This window comes from Oncorhynchus mykiss, chromosome 14 (assembly GCF_013265735.2).
Source record: "Oncorhynchus mykiss isolate Arlee chromosome 14, USDA_OmykA_1.1, whole genome shotgun sequence".
In the NCBI taxonomy this organism is placed as follows: Eukaryota; Metazoa; Chordata; class Actinopteri; order Salmoniformes; family Salmonidae; genus Oncorhynchus; species Oncorhynchus mykiss.
In genome coordinates this window covers 6,879,031-6,899,774 of record NC_048578.1, presented here as the reverse complement: position 1 = coordinate 6,899,774, position 20,744 = coordinate 6,879,031, and the positions used below count along the sequence as shown (strand labels likewise).

The 20,744-nt window shown below is 41.9% G+C and overlaps 2 protein-coding genes across 3 annotated transcripts in view; one reads left to right on the top strand and one right to left on the bottom strand.

The window, feature by feature from the left end:
• The first annotated feature begins 9,078 nt into the window (after positions 1 to 9,078).
• LOC110488649 (T-cell leukemia homeobox protein 3-like) lies at positions 9,079 to 14,077 on the top strand. Its single transcript, XM_021560964.2, has 3 exons — positions 9,079 to 9,716; positions 10,961 to 11,195; positions 12,437 to 14,077. Exons 1-3 carry the CDS (start codon positions 9,299 to 9,301, stop codon positions 12,618 to 12,620), a joined length of 837 nt encoding a protein of 278 aa, XP_021416639.1. The 5' UTR covers positions 9,079 to 9,298; the 3' UTR covers positions 12,621 to 14,077.
• The window catches only part of LOC110488650 (Kv channel-interacting protein 1), a 41,306-nt gene continuing 33,811 nt past the window's right edge, over positions 13,250 to 20,744 (bottom strand). For both annotated transcript variants that reach the window (XM_036942763.1, XM_036942764.1), the window contains exons 6-7: positions 19,096 to 19,263; positions 13,250 to 15,597 (exon numbers count right to left, since the gene is read on the bottom strand). In XM_036942763.1, the coding sequence (XP_036798658.1) occupies positions 15,550 to 15,597; positions 19,096 to 19,263 (216 nt within the window). In that variant the 3' untranslated portion in view covers positions 13,250 to 15,549. The remainder of the gene's footprint in view (positions 15,598 to 19,095; positions 19,264 to 20,744) is intronic.

Below are 20,744 nucleotides of genomic sequence, written 5' to 3'. Positions count from 1 at the left end.
AGAAGAACTCTCTATGGTCCATATTTGCATATGGACAAATGATGGATTAATTACTATTAAAACATCAGCATCTTAATGAGTTAGAAAGCAATTAAGAGGTTGTTAGCAATAACACAGAACAGCGAGGAACACACATAGATGTTTAGAGAGAACACAAAACACACATACCGGTATGTACAAGATGTACAAAGAAAGTTACAGACAGAATATTTTCTCCCCTCACCCTCCCACCCTGTGCTTCTCCATCTCAGTCTCTCTTCCTTTCTTTTTCCTCTCTTTTTTCCTAAATCAGCCTTTTTTTCTCTCTCTCCCCCTCTCTTTCCACTATCTATTATCTGTCTCTCTTTCCTTTTTCCCTGAAACATGCTTACAGGGTGCAGTCCTGTGAAGGAATTTAATATGCAACTTTATATGAGAAACCTATTGTATGTGTCTCTGCCCATTCGGACTGCAATCTATCGGTTAGCCGGGCTAATGCAATAGAGAGAGCCTGGGCTATTTATCACAGCAAAGCCAAGCCTATATCTTCCTCTCTCACTATCTCTCTCCCATTCTCTCTCTCTCACACTCTATCTCTCTACTTATCCATCTCTCTCTCGTTCTCTCTCTCTTGTTCTCTCTCTCTCTCTCTCTCTCTCTTTCTCTCTCTTTCTCTTTCTCTCTATTCTACTCATACATTCCAGCATGTGATTAAATCACTGGAACGATGAGCTATCGCTGTCCAGAGGGCTTCTCTGTGTTAGAGATTGGGATTCTGCATTATCCAACAACACTGGTCATTTCAACCATGTTTAAAGTCAAGACTTTAAAAAACAAAGAAAACAAGTTTAGTGTCTTTATACTTGTTCTTTAATGTCCCCTTCCTCTCACACACGTAGGCTACACACACGCACACATACAAACAAACATAAACACACACACACACACAGAGACTAGGCTTGGGTAGTACCCAGATTGTCATACTGACCTTGTGCCATCCCGGGATTTTCAGTAATACAGACCCTGAACACAAGGGGCACTATTTTCAAACCCCACTGAGCCTCTGTAATCCAAAGGTTAGCAATGCTAAAAAGTACATGTAAAATCCCATAGAAAATGCTAACTAATTGCTATCAAGTGCATTGTGAACATTTTATACTGTCTCTGACCTAAACTATTTGCAGGACAGACATCCCAGTTCATAATGTTATACAATTTACTCAAAAATGCTGCTAACAGTTTGCTGCACAAAACAAATATTAGACAGCAAAGCTCTTAATCCAGGAGGGGATTCTCTGCTGATACCAAGCGAAGCTTGATTTTGGAAGAAGCTAACCACTAGCTAGATAGCTAACTAGCTGCTAAATTAGCAGACCAAATGCACAACTGCAGAGCATTTAGCACATTTTAAAAAGTTATAAAAGATTTAGCTGGCAAAACATTTAGCTGTAAATTCCATACTGTAACTAGATCACCTGGCTCGTGCTGCACAACAGTGAGTGACTCACAAGGCTCTGGTCTCTCGTCGTTGTGTGCTTGTAAACAAACACCACATGACTGGGGACAACTAGTAAGTTTCATAATTAAAAAATGATGTGACAGGTGAAATGAGGAATACAGCATTGCACTGTTGACTGCAGGTATTTAATTAAAAAGTGGCTACAAATATTCACATTTATTAAAAAATATATGAAAAATAGTTTCAACGGTATTGACGGTATTGAAAAACCATCCCGTGCCTATTTCCAAATACCCCGGTATATGGTATATACAGTATACCGCCCAAGCCTAACGGACACACACACACACACAGACACACAAACACAAACAGAAAGACAAAACTTTTGCATTAGCATACAGACTGATGAGCCACCTGCAGCGATTAAAAAATGCACATTGCTAAATTCATTACACAAATCAGCCGGATATATGGCCATTGTGTAATAGCTGATGGCAATTAATAAGAGATTAGTGGTAATCAGACTTATAATAACATCTCACCCAGAGGGCACTGCTGGAAATTAATAACCACACATTCATCTTCACAAACACACACACACACACAGGCACACACACAGGTGAGAGCACACACATCTCTGGTAAGTTATTCATGAAGAACCTGAATGGTCCAATACAATCTCTCTATCTCTCTCTCTCTCTCTCTCTCTCTCTCTCTCTCTCTCTCTCTCTCTCTCTCTCTCTCTCTCTCTCTCTCTCTCTCTCTCTCTCTCTCTCTCTCTCTCTCTCTCTCTCTCTCTCTCTCTCTCTCTCTCTCTCTCTCTCTCTCTCTCTCTCTCTCTCTCTCTCTCTCTCTCTCTCTCTCTCTCTCTCTCTCTCTCTCTCTCTCTCTCTCTCTCTCTCTCTCTCTCTCTCTCTCTCTCTCTCTCTCTCTCTCTCTCTCTCTCTCTCTCTCTCTCTCTCTCTCTCTCTCTCTCTCTCTCTCTCTGTTTGTAGCACAATCTGCTGAACTGTGTCAGCCAACCTCCTTTTCACTGCAGTGGGAGATCCCCATTGAAGACTGTGTTTCAGTGTGTGTACAGTATCAATGGTTGAGGGTGTGTGGTGTGTGTGTGGGGGGGTCACTGAGATGGGGAGGGGGCAGCTGGATACTCTCCCCACCCCTAGGGGTCCTCACACCAATCAGCAGAGTGCACTGAGAATCAATTAACACCAGTGGGAGGGGGCAGAGGGTACGGACACACACACACACACACACACACAGACTCCCCGTCCACACACACACTCTGTCCACACACATGGTCCTGTCCGAGAAAATATCCATCAGAACGCACACATGTGTTGTATGCCAAAAACCACACACACACACACACACACACACACACACACAGAATTACACATGCTCATAAGCTTGTGTGTGTGTGTGTGTGTGTGTGTGTGTGTGTGTGTGTGTGTGTGTTTATATATCTCACTCTCCTGGTGTGCCCCGGTCTCTGGTGGTGAGAGGTTGGGGAACAGATTGGGGGTCAGCAGGGGAGGCAGGCCTGGGTCACCCCCATCCGTGTGTGTGTGTGTGTGTGTGTGTGTGTGTGTGTGTGTGTAGAGAGAGGGGGTACTATAATCACATGGGTGTAAAATGAATATGATAAATGATGTTCACTCCAAATTCACTTATACAGCCATCCTTTTGAATCCACAGGGAGGGAGAGGGAAAATCCCACCGGTCCAGGTGAGACTAGGAAACCTACTTACCTCTCCCTTTCTCTCTCCCTCTTTCTCTCTCTCTCTCCCTCTTTCTCTCTCTTTCTCTCTCTCTCTCTCTCTCCCTTTCTCTTTCCCTCTTTCTCTCTCTTTCTCGCTCTCTCTCTCTCTCTCCCTTTTTTCTCTCTATCTCTCCCTTTTTCTCTCTCTCTCTCCCCCCCTTTTCTCTCTCTCTATCTCTATTTCTCTCTCTCTCTCTATCTCTCCCCTTTTCTCTCTCTCTATCTCTCCCCTTTTCTCTCTCTCTCTCTCTCTCTCCCTTTCTCTCTCTCTCCATCTCTTTCTCTATCTCTCCCCTTTTCTCTCTCTCTCTCTCTCTCTCTCTCTCTCTCTCTCTCTTTACATGGTTAAAAAGGCAGACGGCAAAGAACTAGAATGGAATGAGAAGTAAAAAGAGGAGAAAAGTGTGTGGGTTCAACAGGAAAATGATTATCTCCACTGCTCCACTACCAACAGTATCCAGACCCATCTGTTAACCCATACCACATAGACACGAACGCACACACACACACTCTCCTTCTCCCTGCCCTGAGGGAGGGTAAGCTGATAGCCCTGTGCTGGTGTGAGTGACTGGTATTAGTTTCTCCTTCTCTCTCTGATACACACTAATGACGCACCAGGGACTACCTCTGATAAATAATGGGAAATCAATAGAGAAATAGAGCTCCATGATCACTAACATACTATCTCTCTCATTAACATACTACCTCTCGCTCACTCACTCACTTACATACTACCTCTCGCTCACAAACATCCTACCTCTCGCTCACTAACATACTACCTCTCTCTCACTCACTAACATACTATCTCTCTCATTAACAAACTACCTCTCTCTCACTCACTAACATACTATCTCTCCCATTAACATACTACCTCTCTCTCACTCAGTCACACCTCAGACCAACACGTGTGTGCAGGGAAATATATGAAAGTTTGTGTGTTGTGTCTGTCTTTGTGTGTGTGTGTGTGTGTGTGTGTGTGTGTGTGTGTGTGTGTGTGTGTGTGTGTGTGTGTGTGTGTGTGTGTGTGTGTGTGTGTGTGTGTGTGTGTGTGTGTGTGTGTGTGTGTGTGTGTTTGTGTGTGTGTGTGTGTGTGTGTCAGACTGCAGCCTGGGGCAGGACAGGTGGGACTGGTGGCAGTGCAGGCCAGGCGAAGCAGGGGACTGGAGTATCTCCTCTATCAGGGAGGGGAGCACTACGGCTGGTGGCAGCTGGTCCCTCTCCCTCCCCCCTTCTCCCCTCCACCAGCACCCCGCGGGTAGGCAACAGGAGGGGTGAGGAGGTCAAAAGGCAGAAGAATGGGCAGAACGGCGACACGCAGGATAATCGGCTTTTATGAAGCGCAGAGAACAGAGAGGGCTGGTAAGCGCTGCTCTGACACAATGATACTGAGATGAACACTAATGAATTAACACATTAACACAGGACCAAGGGGCCTGCAGGTCGCCTCAGCTGCTCACACACAAACACACACACACACACAAATCAAGTCTGACACATCTACACACTCGCTAACGTGCTCACTAATTAATTTCATTAGTCATTTGTCAAGGACAGCCAAATGCATTTTGAAATGTGATGCTTTTTGAAACATCGGGGTGTCTGGGTCTAAAAACTATGACAGACAGACAGACAGACAGACAGACAGACAGACAGACAGACAGACAGACAGACAGACAGACAGACAGACAGACAGACAGAGGAAGATTGGTTGACAGATAGACAGACAGACATGCAGGGATGCAGAGAGACAGACAGTCATGCAGACAGAGAGGCAGTCAGGTAGACATCTAGCAATACAGACAGACAGACAGACAGACAGACAGACAGACAGACACTAACCAAAGCCATGTGATACTCATTAATGTGTTAATGCCGATTCTCTTACATCTCAATCTGGTCCATCCTTTTCCTCTCCATCCATCCCTTTAATTCAAGATCGTGTGGTTACCTTCCTGCCCCCCTCCTCCTCTCCCCCCTTTCTCTTTCTTTCTCGCTGTCTCTGTCTAACCAGCATGAAGAGGCAGACGTGCATTCAACCATCAGACAAATGTTCCACGCACAAACACACACACTCACACACTTGATCTCAGCCAAACCCCATCCTTCCCTTTGTTTTTACAAACCAAGAGCACAACACTCAACAAATATCTCAAAATAAATGCTCAAAATATATACAATAAAACAATCATTTTCTGTGATTGGCTTTGTCTTCCAAACCTATTTTAGCCAATAGTAGCCTGCCTACTAAGGACTTTGTACATGTCCTGTACCCACAAGGGCAAAGCCCTACCACCCCATAGTCCTGTGTTTCATGCTCTAACACAGGCAGGGTTATCCTCGTCCCCAAAGGGACTGGAGATCCCGTTCCACCATCTCCGACCTATTGAATCATCCCACTGAGCATGTCAGCATGCAACACAATTCCCACACTGGGAACACCATACACTGAGCATGGAAAAGAGCAAACATTATCTTTCTCTTTCGTTGTAAACAGAGATTTATTCTGTCAAGCAGTGTAGGCTAATGTGAAATAGCCCCAATAAATGTTGTATGACTGAAGCTTCATTGATTGCTATAGCTGCCTGTTGCCCAGTAGCCAGCGCCAATGTCTTGGAGCTTAATATGTATATTAAACACTTTAAATATTTCATGAGGACGGCAGGAAAAGAATCGTTAGGAGCGGTAAGGTTTCATTAGCAACTCCATTTGGCTGCGAGGCAATCTCGTCCTCTACCACTGTCGGTTCTATTGCAATAAAACACATCTCTCTAGTCCCCTCTCTCCTTCCTATCCCACACTCATCTCCCCGTTTTCCCTCTCTTTCTACATATCATAATAAAACATTTGTAGATCCTCTTTAAATGCACTATTACTTACGGCTGCCTTTTCATATTCTAACATCACGGGCACTTTAGTGACGACAGAAAAACGCGTCATTCATTATTCAAAAGAAGACGATCACGTCCCTAAGAGAGACAGAAGCCCGCTCGTGAAATTGATAACAGTGGAGACTCGTGCAATAAAAATGGAGCCCGCGGGTGCCACGAGCCCGAACCTCGATTATGCAGATCAAGTGGTAATTTCTCAAACAAATCGCACGCTTTCAGTCTTTTGTTCCCTTTTCTTTGGACTGGAGCAAATCTCTCCAGAGAACCAGAATGCCAGCTGAATAAATTGGCTTTGCAATTTTGCACGAGAATTGACGTTCTAGCAGAGGGTCATTTAGATGAAGAGAGCTCGCCAAAGTCAAGTGTTACGCCAATTACTCGACTAATAATTATAAGTGTTACAATTATTTTATCCTACTATAGTATTGGCATTGTTGTCTTTTGTAACCACTATTATATAATTGTTGTTAAAGGCTTTAACATTTTTGTTCGAAAGTAGGTATATCTACATGGAGTCTTGTTCCCTGATCTGTCTGTGCTCTTGCCAACTCCATTGATGTCATTGTCAATCAAGCACACTCTTTTTTTTATAAAGTTAATATGTTTTGTATCCATTTGCGTATTTATTTATTTCTAGTATTTGAATGATTTACTACGGCTATTGTTATTTTATAAACCTAATTGTGATTATAGAATCCATACATATGATGCTTATATGTAGTTGCTTGTATGTAGTTCTGTCTTTGAGCTGTTCTTGTCTATTGATGTTCTGTATTATGTCATTCTGTATTATGTTTCATGTTTTGTGTGGACCCCAGGAAGAGTAGCTGCTGCTTTTGCAACAGCTAATTGGGATCCTAATAAAATACCAAAAGCTTTTTCCGCAATTAGTGACATCATGGGTGGTTTTCCGGGGTACATCGGGGCTAATGTGACATAATCTCGGAAAATCTGAGGATTACACAAACTCATTTACACCCACGACCCCTGGACCACCGCTTCCCGGTCCCAGTCCGCTCATTCCATTTCCAGTGGCGCCTAGCCTATGGCACGGTTTCCGCCGCGTTCCAGAATCCACAGTGTAGCAAAAAATACGAAAAATATATAGAAAAAAGTCAATGGTATATGCGTACAGATTGTCATATAAATCTAAATCGAATGCATGCAATCTAAAAAATAAATATATATCAAACATATCATTTTATAAACCTATGAACAACATACACAAGGAAAAGTGTTTATGATTTTAATATGACATAGCCTGATAACTATATAGACAGTAGCCTAAATGTGTACGGTCAAATGAGAGTTACTAGAGTCCAATTCTTCCCCATGGAAATATGGCCACCAACGGGGTCACATATGGCGTGGGAAACAAGCCAATTCTGCCAGTCCGTACTGCTAAATAACCACCTCAAGTTTGAATTTTTTGATACCTCGTTTATTCGTTTACAGATAACATATGTATTGTAAACTACTTCAAAATAATTACTACTAAATCATTATTATTCATAGAGAAATTTCCACAGGATGAATCTGAAATCCTTAACGCACGTTTAATAAGAAAACAAAAACGTTTAATGTTGCGATGGAACAGAACAGCCTAATGTGCATTGGTCAAGAAACAAACAACAAGATAACCTCAATTTATTCGTGGAACAAATTTGATCGAGTTGAAATTAATTATGAAAACAGTCTTATTCATTATAGTGACAGTTATCTATGCGTGTCGAAATTTAAACGTATTGCAACCCAAAATATAGGGTTCAATTATAAGCTAATTAATAATAAAATAAAAAAAGTGAAACCTGTGTTGAAAACCTTGGCTATTGTAAATAAGTTAGGTGAAAATGTTAAATAGGTGAAAGACTAGGCCTATATCAGCACTAGAGATGAGGACAGGAACCCAGTTCAGCAAGGCTCTAGCCAGGGTTCGAGAAACAGTTCATTGTGTCCGTCTTTTCATTGCGTCTGATGGGCAGCAGGTTCAAGCGACCATGCCGACCCTCCACTTCATCTGTACTAGCCCGTGGCCTCGTCACACAATTCCCTTTTATTAACATTTGATGTGGCACAGCGGTGGTATAGTTTAGGCCTTCTAAGGACTTAAAGCATTATTCCTATTATAATTATTAATCCTGGCGTGTGTATGACATAACCCACTGGTTTACTTACAGAAGAGGAGTAAACTGTAGCTGTGAACAGATGCTCGTAATCATAACTGAGAGGTGATGCCTCGCTTATTCTATACCTTAAACCAATGACCCTAACCAAGGACCACTTCAATCCATGACGAATAGAGAGAAACTCTTGTGTTAATAAAGGCCCTCTCGTGTTTCTCATAGAAAAAAATCTATAATACGACTGAACTGCCTGCATTAATCTCCACTACTCCATACTGGTCCGGAGAGAGACGCACAGCCCACAACACACGAAGCGTTATGAACTGTTTTGCCGATCACAGATATACCACAGAGAGAAAAAAAAAGGCATACACAATAAAGAGACAAGAGCTATTGAGATAATCAACGATAAAACGGAATATTATACAAATAGGAAAGGCAATAGGAAATATAAATATAGGTAGGCCTAAGTGTTGCAACATTTGTCTATTATTTCAGTTCAATGGAAATATTATATTGCAGCATACTGCATGTCCATGGAGACCGGGACAATGGTTGCAAAATAGAGATTAGAAAACATGGACTCGGATCACCCTTTGAAAACCTGTAAACCCTCAATGTCAAGTGAAGGATTGTCCAAACAGGTCAAATTAAAAGGTTAAGAAATCGATGCTCTGATATGGCACTAAATTGACCAACTCTGAGAGCTAGGAAGGAGTATGGTGCCAAGTGATACCCACCATGCTTCAATCAGTCATTAAAATTACAACCAATGAACAGTCAAGGCGTTGACAGCATCAACCAATAGAAGCACGGGAATGGGGCTTTTGGGGGGAAACAGCAAGACCAAGATGTTTTGACGCAGGGAGTAGAGCGTCATAGACGTCTCCAAACGCACATCAAACTTCCACTGGCGCTCCCGAGGATGATCTGAAGGAGGCCTTTCCGAAGTTGCAGACGGTCGGATTTTGAAAGGAAGATGACATTGGAGCCAACGGCATCTTCTCTTTGGCACAAACCGGCCGTTTAACCTCGTAATTTAATTTCCATCCAGTCCAGCCATCCCACAGTCTATTGAAAGGTGAGGATGGAGCGCGCACCCAGCGCCCCAAGTCCTCCTCCCAAAGCGGCCCAGCACGAACCCATCAGCTTCGGTATCGACCAGATACTCAGTAGCGGTGCTGACTCAGAGACCGGACGGACCAGCAGCAGATACGGTTCGGATACAAGCAGTGGAGACGGTTACCGTTTGGGAAGCCCAACTGGAGGGAGCGCTGCCTCCTACACTGCGCTGTCCATCTCCCTCTCCGGCATGGTACCACAGTTAGAGGACCCTGGTTTGTACGGAGTGAACTGTAGCCTGGGTAGCAGAGGAGTGATCCGGGTGCCTGCTCACAGACCGTTGACTACCTCCGGGCCGCCGCACTTGATGAGCGCTGTACCCGGGTATGGAGGCCTGTGTTACCCGTGGGTCGGGAATAGGTTCGCCAAGGAAAGGTTATCAGGTAACTTTCCGATAGAACCCTTAGCATCAAATAATGTAATTGAAAAACTAAATACACAATTTCATGCGCAGTGATTTCGGTTATCTATGTTTCCCGTAATGGCAATTTTACTTTCAATGTGTTCAAAACAGCTTAGCTTACAATAAGCGCGCAATAAGCTTAGAAAACGTGAAAAGACTAATAACAACGAGAAAGATACAGCAATAAACATTTAAATAATAAAGATGATGTGATCAATAAAATAACAAGGCACATTAATTAAATCTTCAACCTTTTATGCATACAAAAGAAAAATGTAGATTTACATGTTTTATTAATGTAGTCATTTAGCAGACTCGGCCCACGCAATATTACTGAAATTGTAGCCTGTTTCATTATTTCTCTTAATCATTTAGCCAATGTGAATATTACAATACTTAGCCTATACTATAGCAACGAAAATCACACAAATATTGAATTGGTCTATCAAATTGGCCTTTCAAAACGAAATGAGTGAGAAAAATCTCAAACAAATAATTTGGTGCTAGAAGACCCTAAACCCTAATTGGAAGTCAATGAAAATGGAGGCATTTACAGAGAGATAAAATAAAATATAAACATGCTATTTTGGTGGATTCTTACAATGCAATTTCAATCAATTATATGCTACAAATTAAAAAGCTATTAACATACCACGTGAAATAGGAAAACATAATAAACAATAACATTACAGCAATTATGTTGGGAGTCATTATTTTCCACAACTTTTTTTCGCCATAATTCACACCCAACAGTTTAGACAAAGATATATGAAAAACTCGAAAACATTCTCGCCAAGAGTGGTCTCACATAGTTTGAATGTTTGGCCATAATACTATTGATTTATATACATTTGTTATGTTCCAATTCGGCACCCAGAACTGAAGCCAAAAGTATTTACTCCCTGTATTTACTAGGCTATTTCATGTGATTGTTTGTTCACGCTAGAGGAGGCAAGCCTAACTTCAATAGCCAGACAGCAATGATATCTTTATCCACATAAAATAACCGGATAAAACAGAACTGCTCGGTTTTATTCAGACGCCAAATGAACCTATATAATAAACATTCTAAACATTTATAGCCGAACCTTTGTTTTCGGGTGAGGATTATGTAGGCCTACTACCAAACCTTATCAACTGTACAACAAAGTTGGAGGCTCACCTCACTTTTCCACTGCGTAAACTCAACCTCCAATCTGTCTGTCTTTCTGCTCCCTCCATCAGCTCTCGTGCCATTTACGGTGACCAGGCGAATAGGTCATCCATACCAGAACCGCACGCCGCCCAAACGGAAAAAGCCTCGGACATCGTTCTCCCGTGTGCAGATTTGTGAGTTGGAGAAGCGCTTCCACCGGCAGAAGTACCTCGCGAGCGCCGAGCGGGCCACCCTTGCCAAGAGCCTGAAGATGACGGACGCGCAAGTCAAGACCTGGTTCCAGAACCGACGGACAAAATGGAGGTCAGTTGATCCATGAGCTTAATTGAACTGTTTACTCAAACCTTGAGTTGACCTCATATAGAGGGACAGAGGCGCAACTTTGGTTTCAGAAGTGGGGGGGGGCATAATTATAACATATTTTTTAATTCAGTTGGATAAACACTCCAAACAGCCTACCCGACTGCTCGGAGGCATCCGCATGGTCCTAAAACACACTGTTGCCTCGTTTTGTATTACACATAAAATTGGGGGGACCAAAAATGCAATGTCCCCCGTCACCAGTGAAGTTGCGCCCATGGAGATGGATACAGGGCTCTAGTGCCCAAAAGCCTGTTTTAGCATGGGCAGGCCATTGATGACTTTCCCTGTTTTGAAGTAGTCAACTGGGTGGGACTTCCTATGGGTTCAGGAATGATCACATGATTGATTCCATCCAGGTCACCGGGAGGGATCAGCCAATGAATTACACTAGTGGGCAAACATTCCACAACTGCAGATGGCACTAAATCGCCAAACTTGACTTTATACCTTTTCAAACAGCACACTACAGCTGACAGTATGCACCCTTTCAGTTTCTTTGCCAAGTCATAGAAGTAGTAGAAGATGAAAATGGTCTACTTCAAAATAGACATGGCCTCAATGGCGCTGCCCATGCTCTCACAGACACCATAAATAGGACAGGTGCAACGATGTGATGTATATCTAAATCTATGTTTTACCTCTTCGTTTGACATGTTTTCAAATCTCATTCACCAGTCCCTTCCGCTCATGTGCAATTGGTCTGGGGAGGAGGTTCGTTTTAGCTAGGCCTTAATGGGGGACTAATATTTTTTGGGTTGTGTGAATGTGTAATTGCAGAGGATTTTAAACTAAAGGCAAACAGACGCAGGATGTTCTTACCATCATGTTTGTTCCTGCCACTGATTTCTATTCCTGGTTCTGCTGGTGGTAGGCCTACAGGATATTCCCATCGTCTTTTGGGAAGAAACATTTGGGATCTACCAGCTTGTTCCAGTTGCCTAGTGTGCGTATTATGGGCTTGTTCAGGAGAGTCGCTATGATCTATGCACTGTGAAGCCAATTTTTTACACTTGTGTTATAAGACAAAATAAACTGTAGATTCATATGGAAAGTTGAGGGGGTTTATAAATGACCACTATAGGCTACCTAAGTTTGACCATCGCTGAATGTCAACATATAAGTATTCTTTGTTCATAATTCAATTTTATGCAATTAATCGCTCTCTCTTTTTGCTCTCTCAGGAGACAGACAGCGGAGGAAAGGGAGGCTGAGCGTCAACAGGCCAATCGGCTGATCCTGCAACTGCAGGCCGACGCCCTCCACAAGTCCCTCGGCGAATCAGCAGGCTCCGACCCACTGTGCTCACATAACTCCTCCCTGTACGCCCTGCAGAACATGCAGCCCTGGGCCGAGGAGAGGGAGTAGGAGGAAGACTCCCCCAACCTCTGTTCCAGGGTCACACATTTGTTCATCCGTCCAATTGGGGTGATCTGATCTGATCCTAGATGATTTGTTGGTGCCAAAATGGAGGGTATGGACAGTGTGATGCCCCTTTGAGATTGTGTAGAGACTAGGCGTCTGATAGGACCACACCCTCAACCTGAATGAATGACTGCACTGTCGACATTACACAAGCACCGTTACCAGTTTCCGCAAGTGTTTTTACCCCTTATGTCACATTCCACACTGTGACTCTATGGCTAAAGACTGAGGTTGTAGACTAAAAATGACAGGGAAGGATAGGAGGAGGAGTGTGTGTAAGGTAGAGGGATATATAGAGGGAGGAATTGGACAGGGGGGCAGAAGGATGCATGTCATGTTGGTAATGAAACTAAAACATCCTCTAAAGTTTCATTTGTGACACATTTCCTAATAGGATGTAAATGTTTCATAATTTGTACTTAGGATGTAAACATATGTAAATAACGATATAAACTCTTCACTTGAGATCATTTTGTTTATGTTTTTGTGTGACATAGAGACATGAATGAAAAGCTTTAATTGCTCACAGCCTCTCCCCCTTGCTAAAGAAGACACTTCAAAAAGGTCACTACTTTCTTTGAAAAGTTTATTGTTAAATATCATTTTGTACAACATCTCAATATACACTGATGTGATTTTTTTTCTTCCCCTTTCTGTCTGTCATTCTCGGTCTGTTAGTCTCACCTCTCTGTGCTTTGCTGATCATGAATCTTGATATTGTATAAAAGTATAGGGGAAGGTAAGGTAATAGGGGACTGTGAAATAAGGGATTCTGTGTTTTGTTGTCAGTAAGTCTTCACATTGATTAGGCTATTGTCATCACCACCCATGTCATGGCTTTCATTCCTGTATTCTCAGTGACAAGGTCTCTCTCTCCCTCTCTCTCTCTCTCCCTCTCTCTCTCTCTCTCTCTCTCTTTCCCTCTCTCTCTCCCTCTCCCTCTCCCTCCCCTTGAGAGTTGTTACTGCACAGTTGTAATGTCCCACAGGATACCATGCACACACCCATATTGGCACAAAACAAGCACAAGAATACACTTCAAAACAGTGCTGAGCGAATAGCGTTTTTTGAGGTCGGTTCAGTTTTGGTTTTTGAAAAATAATCCCGGTTTTCTTTTTTTTCTTCTTTTCTTTACAATAAATGCATTGTTCAATGTTCAATGCTGTAACAACAATGAATAAAATAATTGATGGTAGTGAGTGACAGCTTATTACTATCAGTTATTAGGCTCTAAACCATCATTTATTCACATGACTTGACTTACAGTAAATTAAATGTTTTGGTTATGTACATTACATATTTGTTTTTAGTATGGTGACACTAAGATATGCAGTTACTGCATATCACTTATTAACAAACCATCCCTTGTTCACATTACTTTAATAAAATATTTCAGTTGTTGTGTATATTCTTTTTAATTTCATTTGATGACTTAGTATTTTATTACAAGTCATCATCTCATCTCTGCTTAGGCTGTAGCTGCCAGCCATCCATCTCTGTTCCCCCAGAGTCATCCTTCCGGATAGCAGGTTTACATAGCTGGTTAGCTGTCTGATGAAATCACATTTGAAGTAGTTCTATAAAGTAGATAAGGCATAGTTTTAACACTGCTAAATGACAACTATCAATCAATTAGATGCATTGTCGGGTAGAGATACGTAAGCAACCGGATTCTAGCCCTCTCCTATCTCTCTGTGTCTGTCTGTCGGGCCACACAGGCTTGCCCGACAAAGAACCAATGAGAACAGGAGGCAGCTAGCTGTAGGCAATGGATTCTGGTCAATGTAGTTCATTACCACGGTTTCGGCGCTTAACTCTGATGAGCTGGACAACATGTCTCAGAGAGAAATCTCTCTAGAGAAATGGCACAAATGGTGCACAACTAAATGGAATTCAAATAATGGAACCAATGTCAGTCAATTAGTTATTTACAAACGGAAAATAAACCAACATTTCGGTTATTCACTCAGCACTACTTCAAAATATCATCTGGCCAGATTGACAGACAAAGAGGCAGATGAACGGAGCTCAGTGCAGACAGAAAGATAGAAGCCAAAAACACAATGACACAAGGCACCACAACACGAAAAACATTGACTAACACTAACACACATACAGTAGGAGTGCTGCATTTAGCGGGGTTAGGACTGACTTGTTTTAAATGTACATTTCTTAATATGTTGTGGTCAAATACAGATCACATGAATTCTACAAATGAAAATGTACAGGAAATGTCCTCAATTTGTATCTGTAAACTGAATTTGTGGCGAAATTGAGGCCAGGATTCAATCCAAGGAGTGTTATAGAGCAGCTGTCGACAGTGCAACTTTTAAGGGCAACTTCCCCAACGTTCAAAGAGCTCACTCTATGGTGCACCTCGGATTGAATCCCGGCCTGACACAGTGTAGGTATGTGTGTATGTCTTAATATGTGTGTGTATGTCTCTATAATGTCAGTATGTCTTATTAACAGGTGTTATATACACTCTCTGGGAGAACAGTAACCATAACAACGACGACAACATCAACAGAACAAGACTGAGAGAGTTCGGACCAAGGGTGAAAGATTACAGGGTCACAGGAAGATCAAAAACAGGTACAAGGGGTCAGAGGTCAGTGGGAGGGGTCATAACCCAGCCCGTTGATTGGTCACTGCCATTGTAACGTGATGGTGAGACACTGTGCCACACGGCAGATGCATATAGCTGTTGCTGGGCAGCCAGTGTTGAGTACCTCTCATAACCATGCTGACAGCAAAGTTTATGTGTGTCCCTTTTTGCCATTAAATGGTGGGCTGCTCTTTCTTCTCACAGTTCAAAGGTCTTTCCTATCTCTCTTTCATTTTCCCACTGTGTCTCTTTTGTCTGTTTCATTTATATGACGTTTTCGAAAAGCTGCAGGGACCTCATGATGTTTTCATCCTGGGGAAGAAAGTATGAAAAAAAAAGGAGAAAGCTGATCATGAGGAAAAAAAACAGTAACACCTCTGAACTTTCACATACACAGTGGTGGAACAAGTACCCAACTCTCCTACTTGAGTAAAATTTAAAAACATCTTCATAGAAAAAGACTCAAGTAAAAGTCACCCAGTTAAATTCTACATGAGTAAAAGTCTAAAAATATTTGTTTTAAAATATACTTAAGTATCAAAAGTAAAAGTTTAAATCATTTCAAATTCCTTATATTAAACAAACCTGATGGCACCATTTTCTTGTTTTTTAATTTATGGAAAGCCACGGGCACACTTCAACATTCAGACATCATTTACAAATGAAGCATGTGTGTTTAGTGAGTCCAACCAGATCAGAGGCAGTAGGGAGGACCAGGGATGTTCAGTTGATAAGTGCTTGAATTTTACTATTTTTCTGTCCTGCTAAGCATTCAAAATGTAACGTGTACTTTCGTGTGTCAAGGAAAATGTATCGAGTAAAAAGTACAATATTTTCTTAAGGGATGTAGTGAAGTAAAAGTAAAAGTAGTCAAAAATATAAATAGTTAAGTAAAGTACAGATAACACAAAAAACAACTTCACTTTAAACTATCTTTACACTACTGCACATACTGTACAGTGCTCAGTGTAGTACTCTGACTGTATCACATAAGTACCACTAGGTGGCAACGAAGACTGAGAAGAGGTTATAAATGAAAATGTCTTACTCAGGCAGTTTAAAATAGAGTACCACATTATGAGTCATAATACCCCAAAAGCCTAGCGGTCAAACAAGGAAATGGTTCCAATAATATTTCCACCATTAATTTTTCCCATAGAAACACTTAAAATAAGGGCTGTGTTTCATTTTAGAAACACTTAAAATAAGGGCTGTGTTTCATTTTAGAAACACTTAAAATAAGGGCTGTGTTTCGTGTAGGCACACCCGGGTGTGAAGTTGTGATAACCGTGTACATTTCTCTAGGACAAGGTAACTTCTATCAACACATTTGCCTGTATTTACCCCCCCCCAAAATCAAACACTAATTAGCTGTTAATGTGGCAATCATAAAAAACTACAAATGATGAGCTGTGGGGGCCCATGCGCCTGACATCAATGTCCACATTTTCATTGAATAAATCATTTTGACAGTAACCTTCCAAAAATTCATTCATAAACCTTGTTTTAACTGACATATGTACTCGGAAGCAAAATGTTTGTTTCTTGGGCTTCGGGTATGTGACTGAAAAAGTGCCCTAGGTATTGAAAAATAGTGCAATGAGTGGCGCTTACTCAGTTCTTCAAAAGAGCATATCAGACCGAAAGCCTAATGCTTCTTGGGTAGTTCTTTATGAGTTTTAGTTTACAAAATAATCTCTCCGCAGAAGCAACAGTTACAGGGATGGTAAAAAAAAAAACTGCTTGAAAATCATAACAACATCAGGAAAACTGGGTTGAAGGGAGTGGTGCTTCAAATACAGCACTTTCGCAACCGTCAATTATCACTGATATATCTTGGCGTGCATTATTCAAGAATACGTTTACATTGTGTGCAGCGCCATGAACATACAATGCACAATGTCTCAATGTCCGGGCCTGCAACCTGGACCTACAGGCCGTGGCGAATACATTTGCTCACAAAAATGCAAGGCAACGCAGTCACATGCTGTAGCTACTATAGGCCTCTACGTGAAAAAGAGAGACAAGCACAGACACAAATATACTTTATTCTAAGAGAAACAGAGAGAAAAAGAAAGACACAGAGAGAGAGAAAGCAAGGAGGACTTCAGCGGACCAGGGGAGTCTCTCAAATTGGCTTTAATTTCATTGAATTAGATTCAATTTAATTTACCTTGAATACCGCAGCCCATTTGTGTAGGCTATTAGCCAGACAGAACTCACTGAGCTCAACAACAAACAATGGTTGAATTTATCCTCAAGCCAAGTACTTTTTTCTTAATTGTAAGGCTGTTTGATGTGTAATTTTGATTTTAAAAAGTGTATCTAAATAGCAACTAAACGCGGTATCTAGCTATATACAGTACACTGCATAGCGTCCCTAGTAAGCTAGTGTTTTGAAGGTGGACTGACTGTATTATTTGGAATTAAAAGACTGGCTTCAAGCATAACAACTTTCTATCCAAGCTGGGAGAGAGCCCGAGGATGGCTCATGTCATGCAGGTTCCGGCAGGCTATACAGGAATAGATTTTTTTTTTAATCAATTGGTAGCTGTCGCATCAAACACTTATTTTACAATCTGCAATGTTAAAATGTCCAACTTTAATTACTGAACAAGCAATTACATTATTGCCACCAGCCAGCAGTCTACTGTAAACGGCAGCATTTCGACACCATGTACAGCTTTAATGAAATGTTAGGCTTAACATGAGAAAATTACAACCAAATAGGCCTACCAATAAACATTTATCCATTAGCTAAAGCACAGCTATAGGCTCATATGCCCTGGCACCAGAGAAAGCATGTCATCGATTCAATAGGCAGCCGCACAGACATGTAGCGATTTCAGCACCATGGACAGTGATCGGTAGTCTATAGTTTGTGAGTTCCTGTCCGGCTGATGCGTTAAACATTTTTTTTGTGGGGGGGAGGGGATCCAACCTTGCAGGGATCCAGAGAAACTGCATTATGGCAGTGGTGTGAGACCAATGGCTCTGGTCTACTTACTGTCCCCTCCCTGCTCTCTCCACCCGCCCCGCCCGAGCTTAAAAAATGAGGGAATGACCGCTTTCTCTGTGGTCTCTAGTAAAGAGTAAAGACCAACAGCAGGGAGAAATGATAGTGTAGGATTATTATAGAAGTTATATTATTTTCTAAGTCACTGTTGTGTAGTTCTAAAATGACTAACTACACAAAAGTGTTTGGAATTGTAATGATAATTGATTATCGACTACCTTACTCTATTCTGATTGGTCAGATGTTTGTTGATGGTTAGAAGAGTACAGGAAATAGTTGAGTTGAAGAGTGCTGGCCTAATGGCCGTGAAAAGGGTCAGTTGATCATCACATTTGCATAAGAGTAGTCAGTTTCCATCCAGGGTTCGTCTACATAGAGAGTGATCAACCCACCATCTAAAACCCTCAAACTACAATAGTATTATACAGGATTAAGTGGGAGGGATGTTTAATGATCAAATCAGATTTTATTTGGTAAAAGTGACTAGGCAATCAGGATAGATAATAAACAGAGTAGCAGCAGCATTTGTGTGTGTGTGTGTGTGTGTGTGTGTGTGTGTGTGTGTGTGTGTGTGTGTGTGTGTGTGTGTGTGTGTGTGTGTGTGTGTGTGTGTGTGTGTGTGTGTGTGTGTGTGTGTGTGTGTGTGTGTGTGTGTGTGTGTGTGTGTGTGTGTGTGTGTGTGTGTGTGTGTGTGTGTGTGTGTGTGTGTGTGTGTTGGAGTGTCCATGGCATTGTGTGTGAGTGTGTGCATAGAGCCATTGATAGTCATAGAAGTCCAGAGAACTCCAGTTTACCTCCTGGCAGGACAGAATGAACTCATCCAGAGTGACTACTCCATCTCTGTTCTTGTCCATCTTCTGGAAGAAAGCATCCACATGTTGTTTGGGAGTGTCTGTCTTCAGGGCAGGGTAGGTGTACTTCCCCATCATGTCATATATCGCTCTGACGATGTCTGTCATCTCCTGTAACACACACAAAAGCACAGTTTGTCTGTCAGTGGATGTCGAATGTGAAACAAAACACACAATTATTTAGAAATGTACTACACATGTATTTATTTTATTTCATTTAACCTTTATTTAACTAGGCAAGTCAGCTAAGAACAAATTCTTATTTACAATGAAGGTCAAAAGGCCTTCTGCGGGGACGGGGCTGGGATTTAAAATGAAAATAAAAATATATAAATATAGGACAAAACACACATCATGACAAGAGAGACAACACAACATTGCATAATGTGAGACCTAAGACAACAACATAGCAAGGCAGCAACACATGACAACACAGCATGGTAGCAAAACAACATGACAACAACATGGTAGCCGCACAAAACATAGTACAAACATTATTGGACACAGACAACAGCACCAAGGGCAAGAAGGTAGAGACAACAATACATCACGCAAAGCAGTCTCAACTGTCAGTAAGAGTGTCCATGATTGAGTCTTTGAATGAAGAGATTGAGATAAAACAGTCCAGTTTGAGTGTTTGTTGCAGCTCGTTCCAGTTGCTAGCTGCAGCAAACTGAAAATATGAGCGACCCAGGGATGTGTGTGCTTTGGGGACCTTTAACAGAATGTTACTGGCAGAACAGGTGTTTTTTTGGAGGATGAGGGCTGCAGTAGATATCTCAGATAGGGGTGAGTGAGGCCGAAGAGGGTTTTATAAATAAGCATCAACCAGTGGGTCTTGCGACGGGTATACAGAGATGACCAGCTTACAGAGGAGCATAGAATGCAGTGATGTGTCCTATAAGGAGCATTGGTGGCACATCTGATGGCCGAATGGTAAAGAACATCTAGCCGCTCGAGAGCACCCTTACCTGCCGATCTATAAATTACGTCTCCGTAATCTAGCATGGGTAGGATGGTCATCTGAATCGGGGTTAGTTTGCCAGCTGGGGTGAAAGAGGAGCGATTACTATAGCGGAAACCATGTCTAGATTTAACTTTAGCCTGCAGCTTTGATATGTGCTGAGAGAAGGACAGTGTGCTGTCTAGCCATACTCCCAAGTACTTGTATGAGTACTTGTATGAGGTGACTACCTCCAGCTGAGTAAAGACTGTATCATCTACATACAAATGGATGAGAGAGCTTCTTACTGCCTTAGCTATGTACTCCCTTGGTGACAAGCAATGGCTGAGACAGCAGATTTTCTGACTTTGTACACCGCACTCTTTAAGAAAGGTAGTTAGCGAACCAGGCCAAAGATCCCTCAGAGACACCAATACTTCTTAGCCGGCCCACAAGAAGGGAATGGTCTACCGTATCAAAAGCTTTGGTCAAGTCAATAAAAATAGCAGCACAACATTGCTTAGAATCAAGAACAATGGTGACATCACTGAGGACCTTCAAGGTTGCAGTGACACATCCATAACCTGAGCGGAAACCAGATTGCATACCAGAGAGAATACTGTAGACATCAAGAAAGCCAGTCATAAAC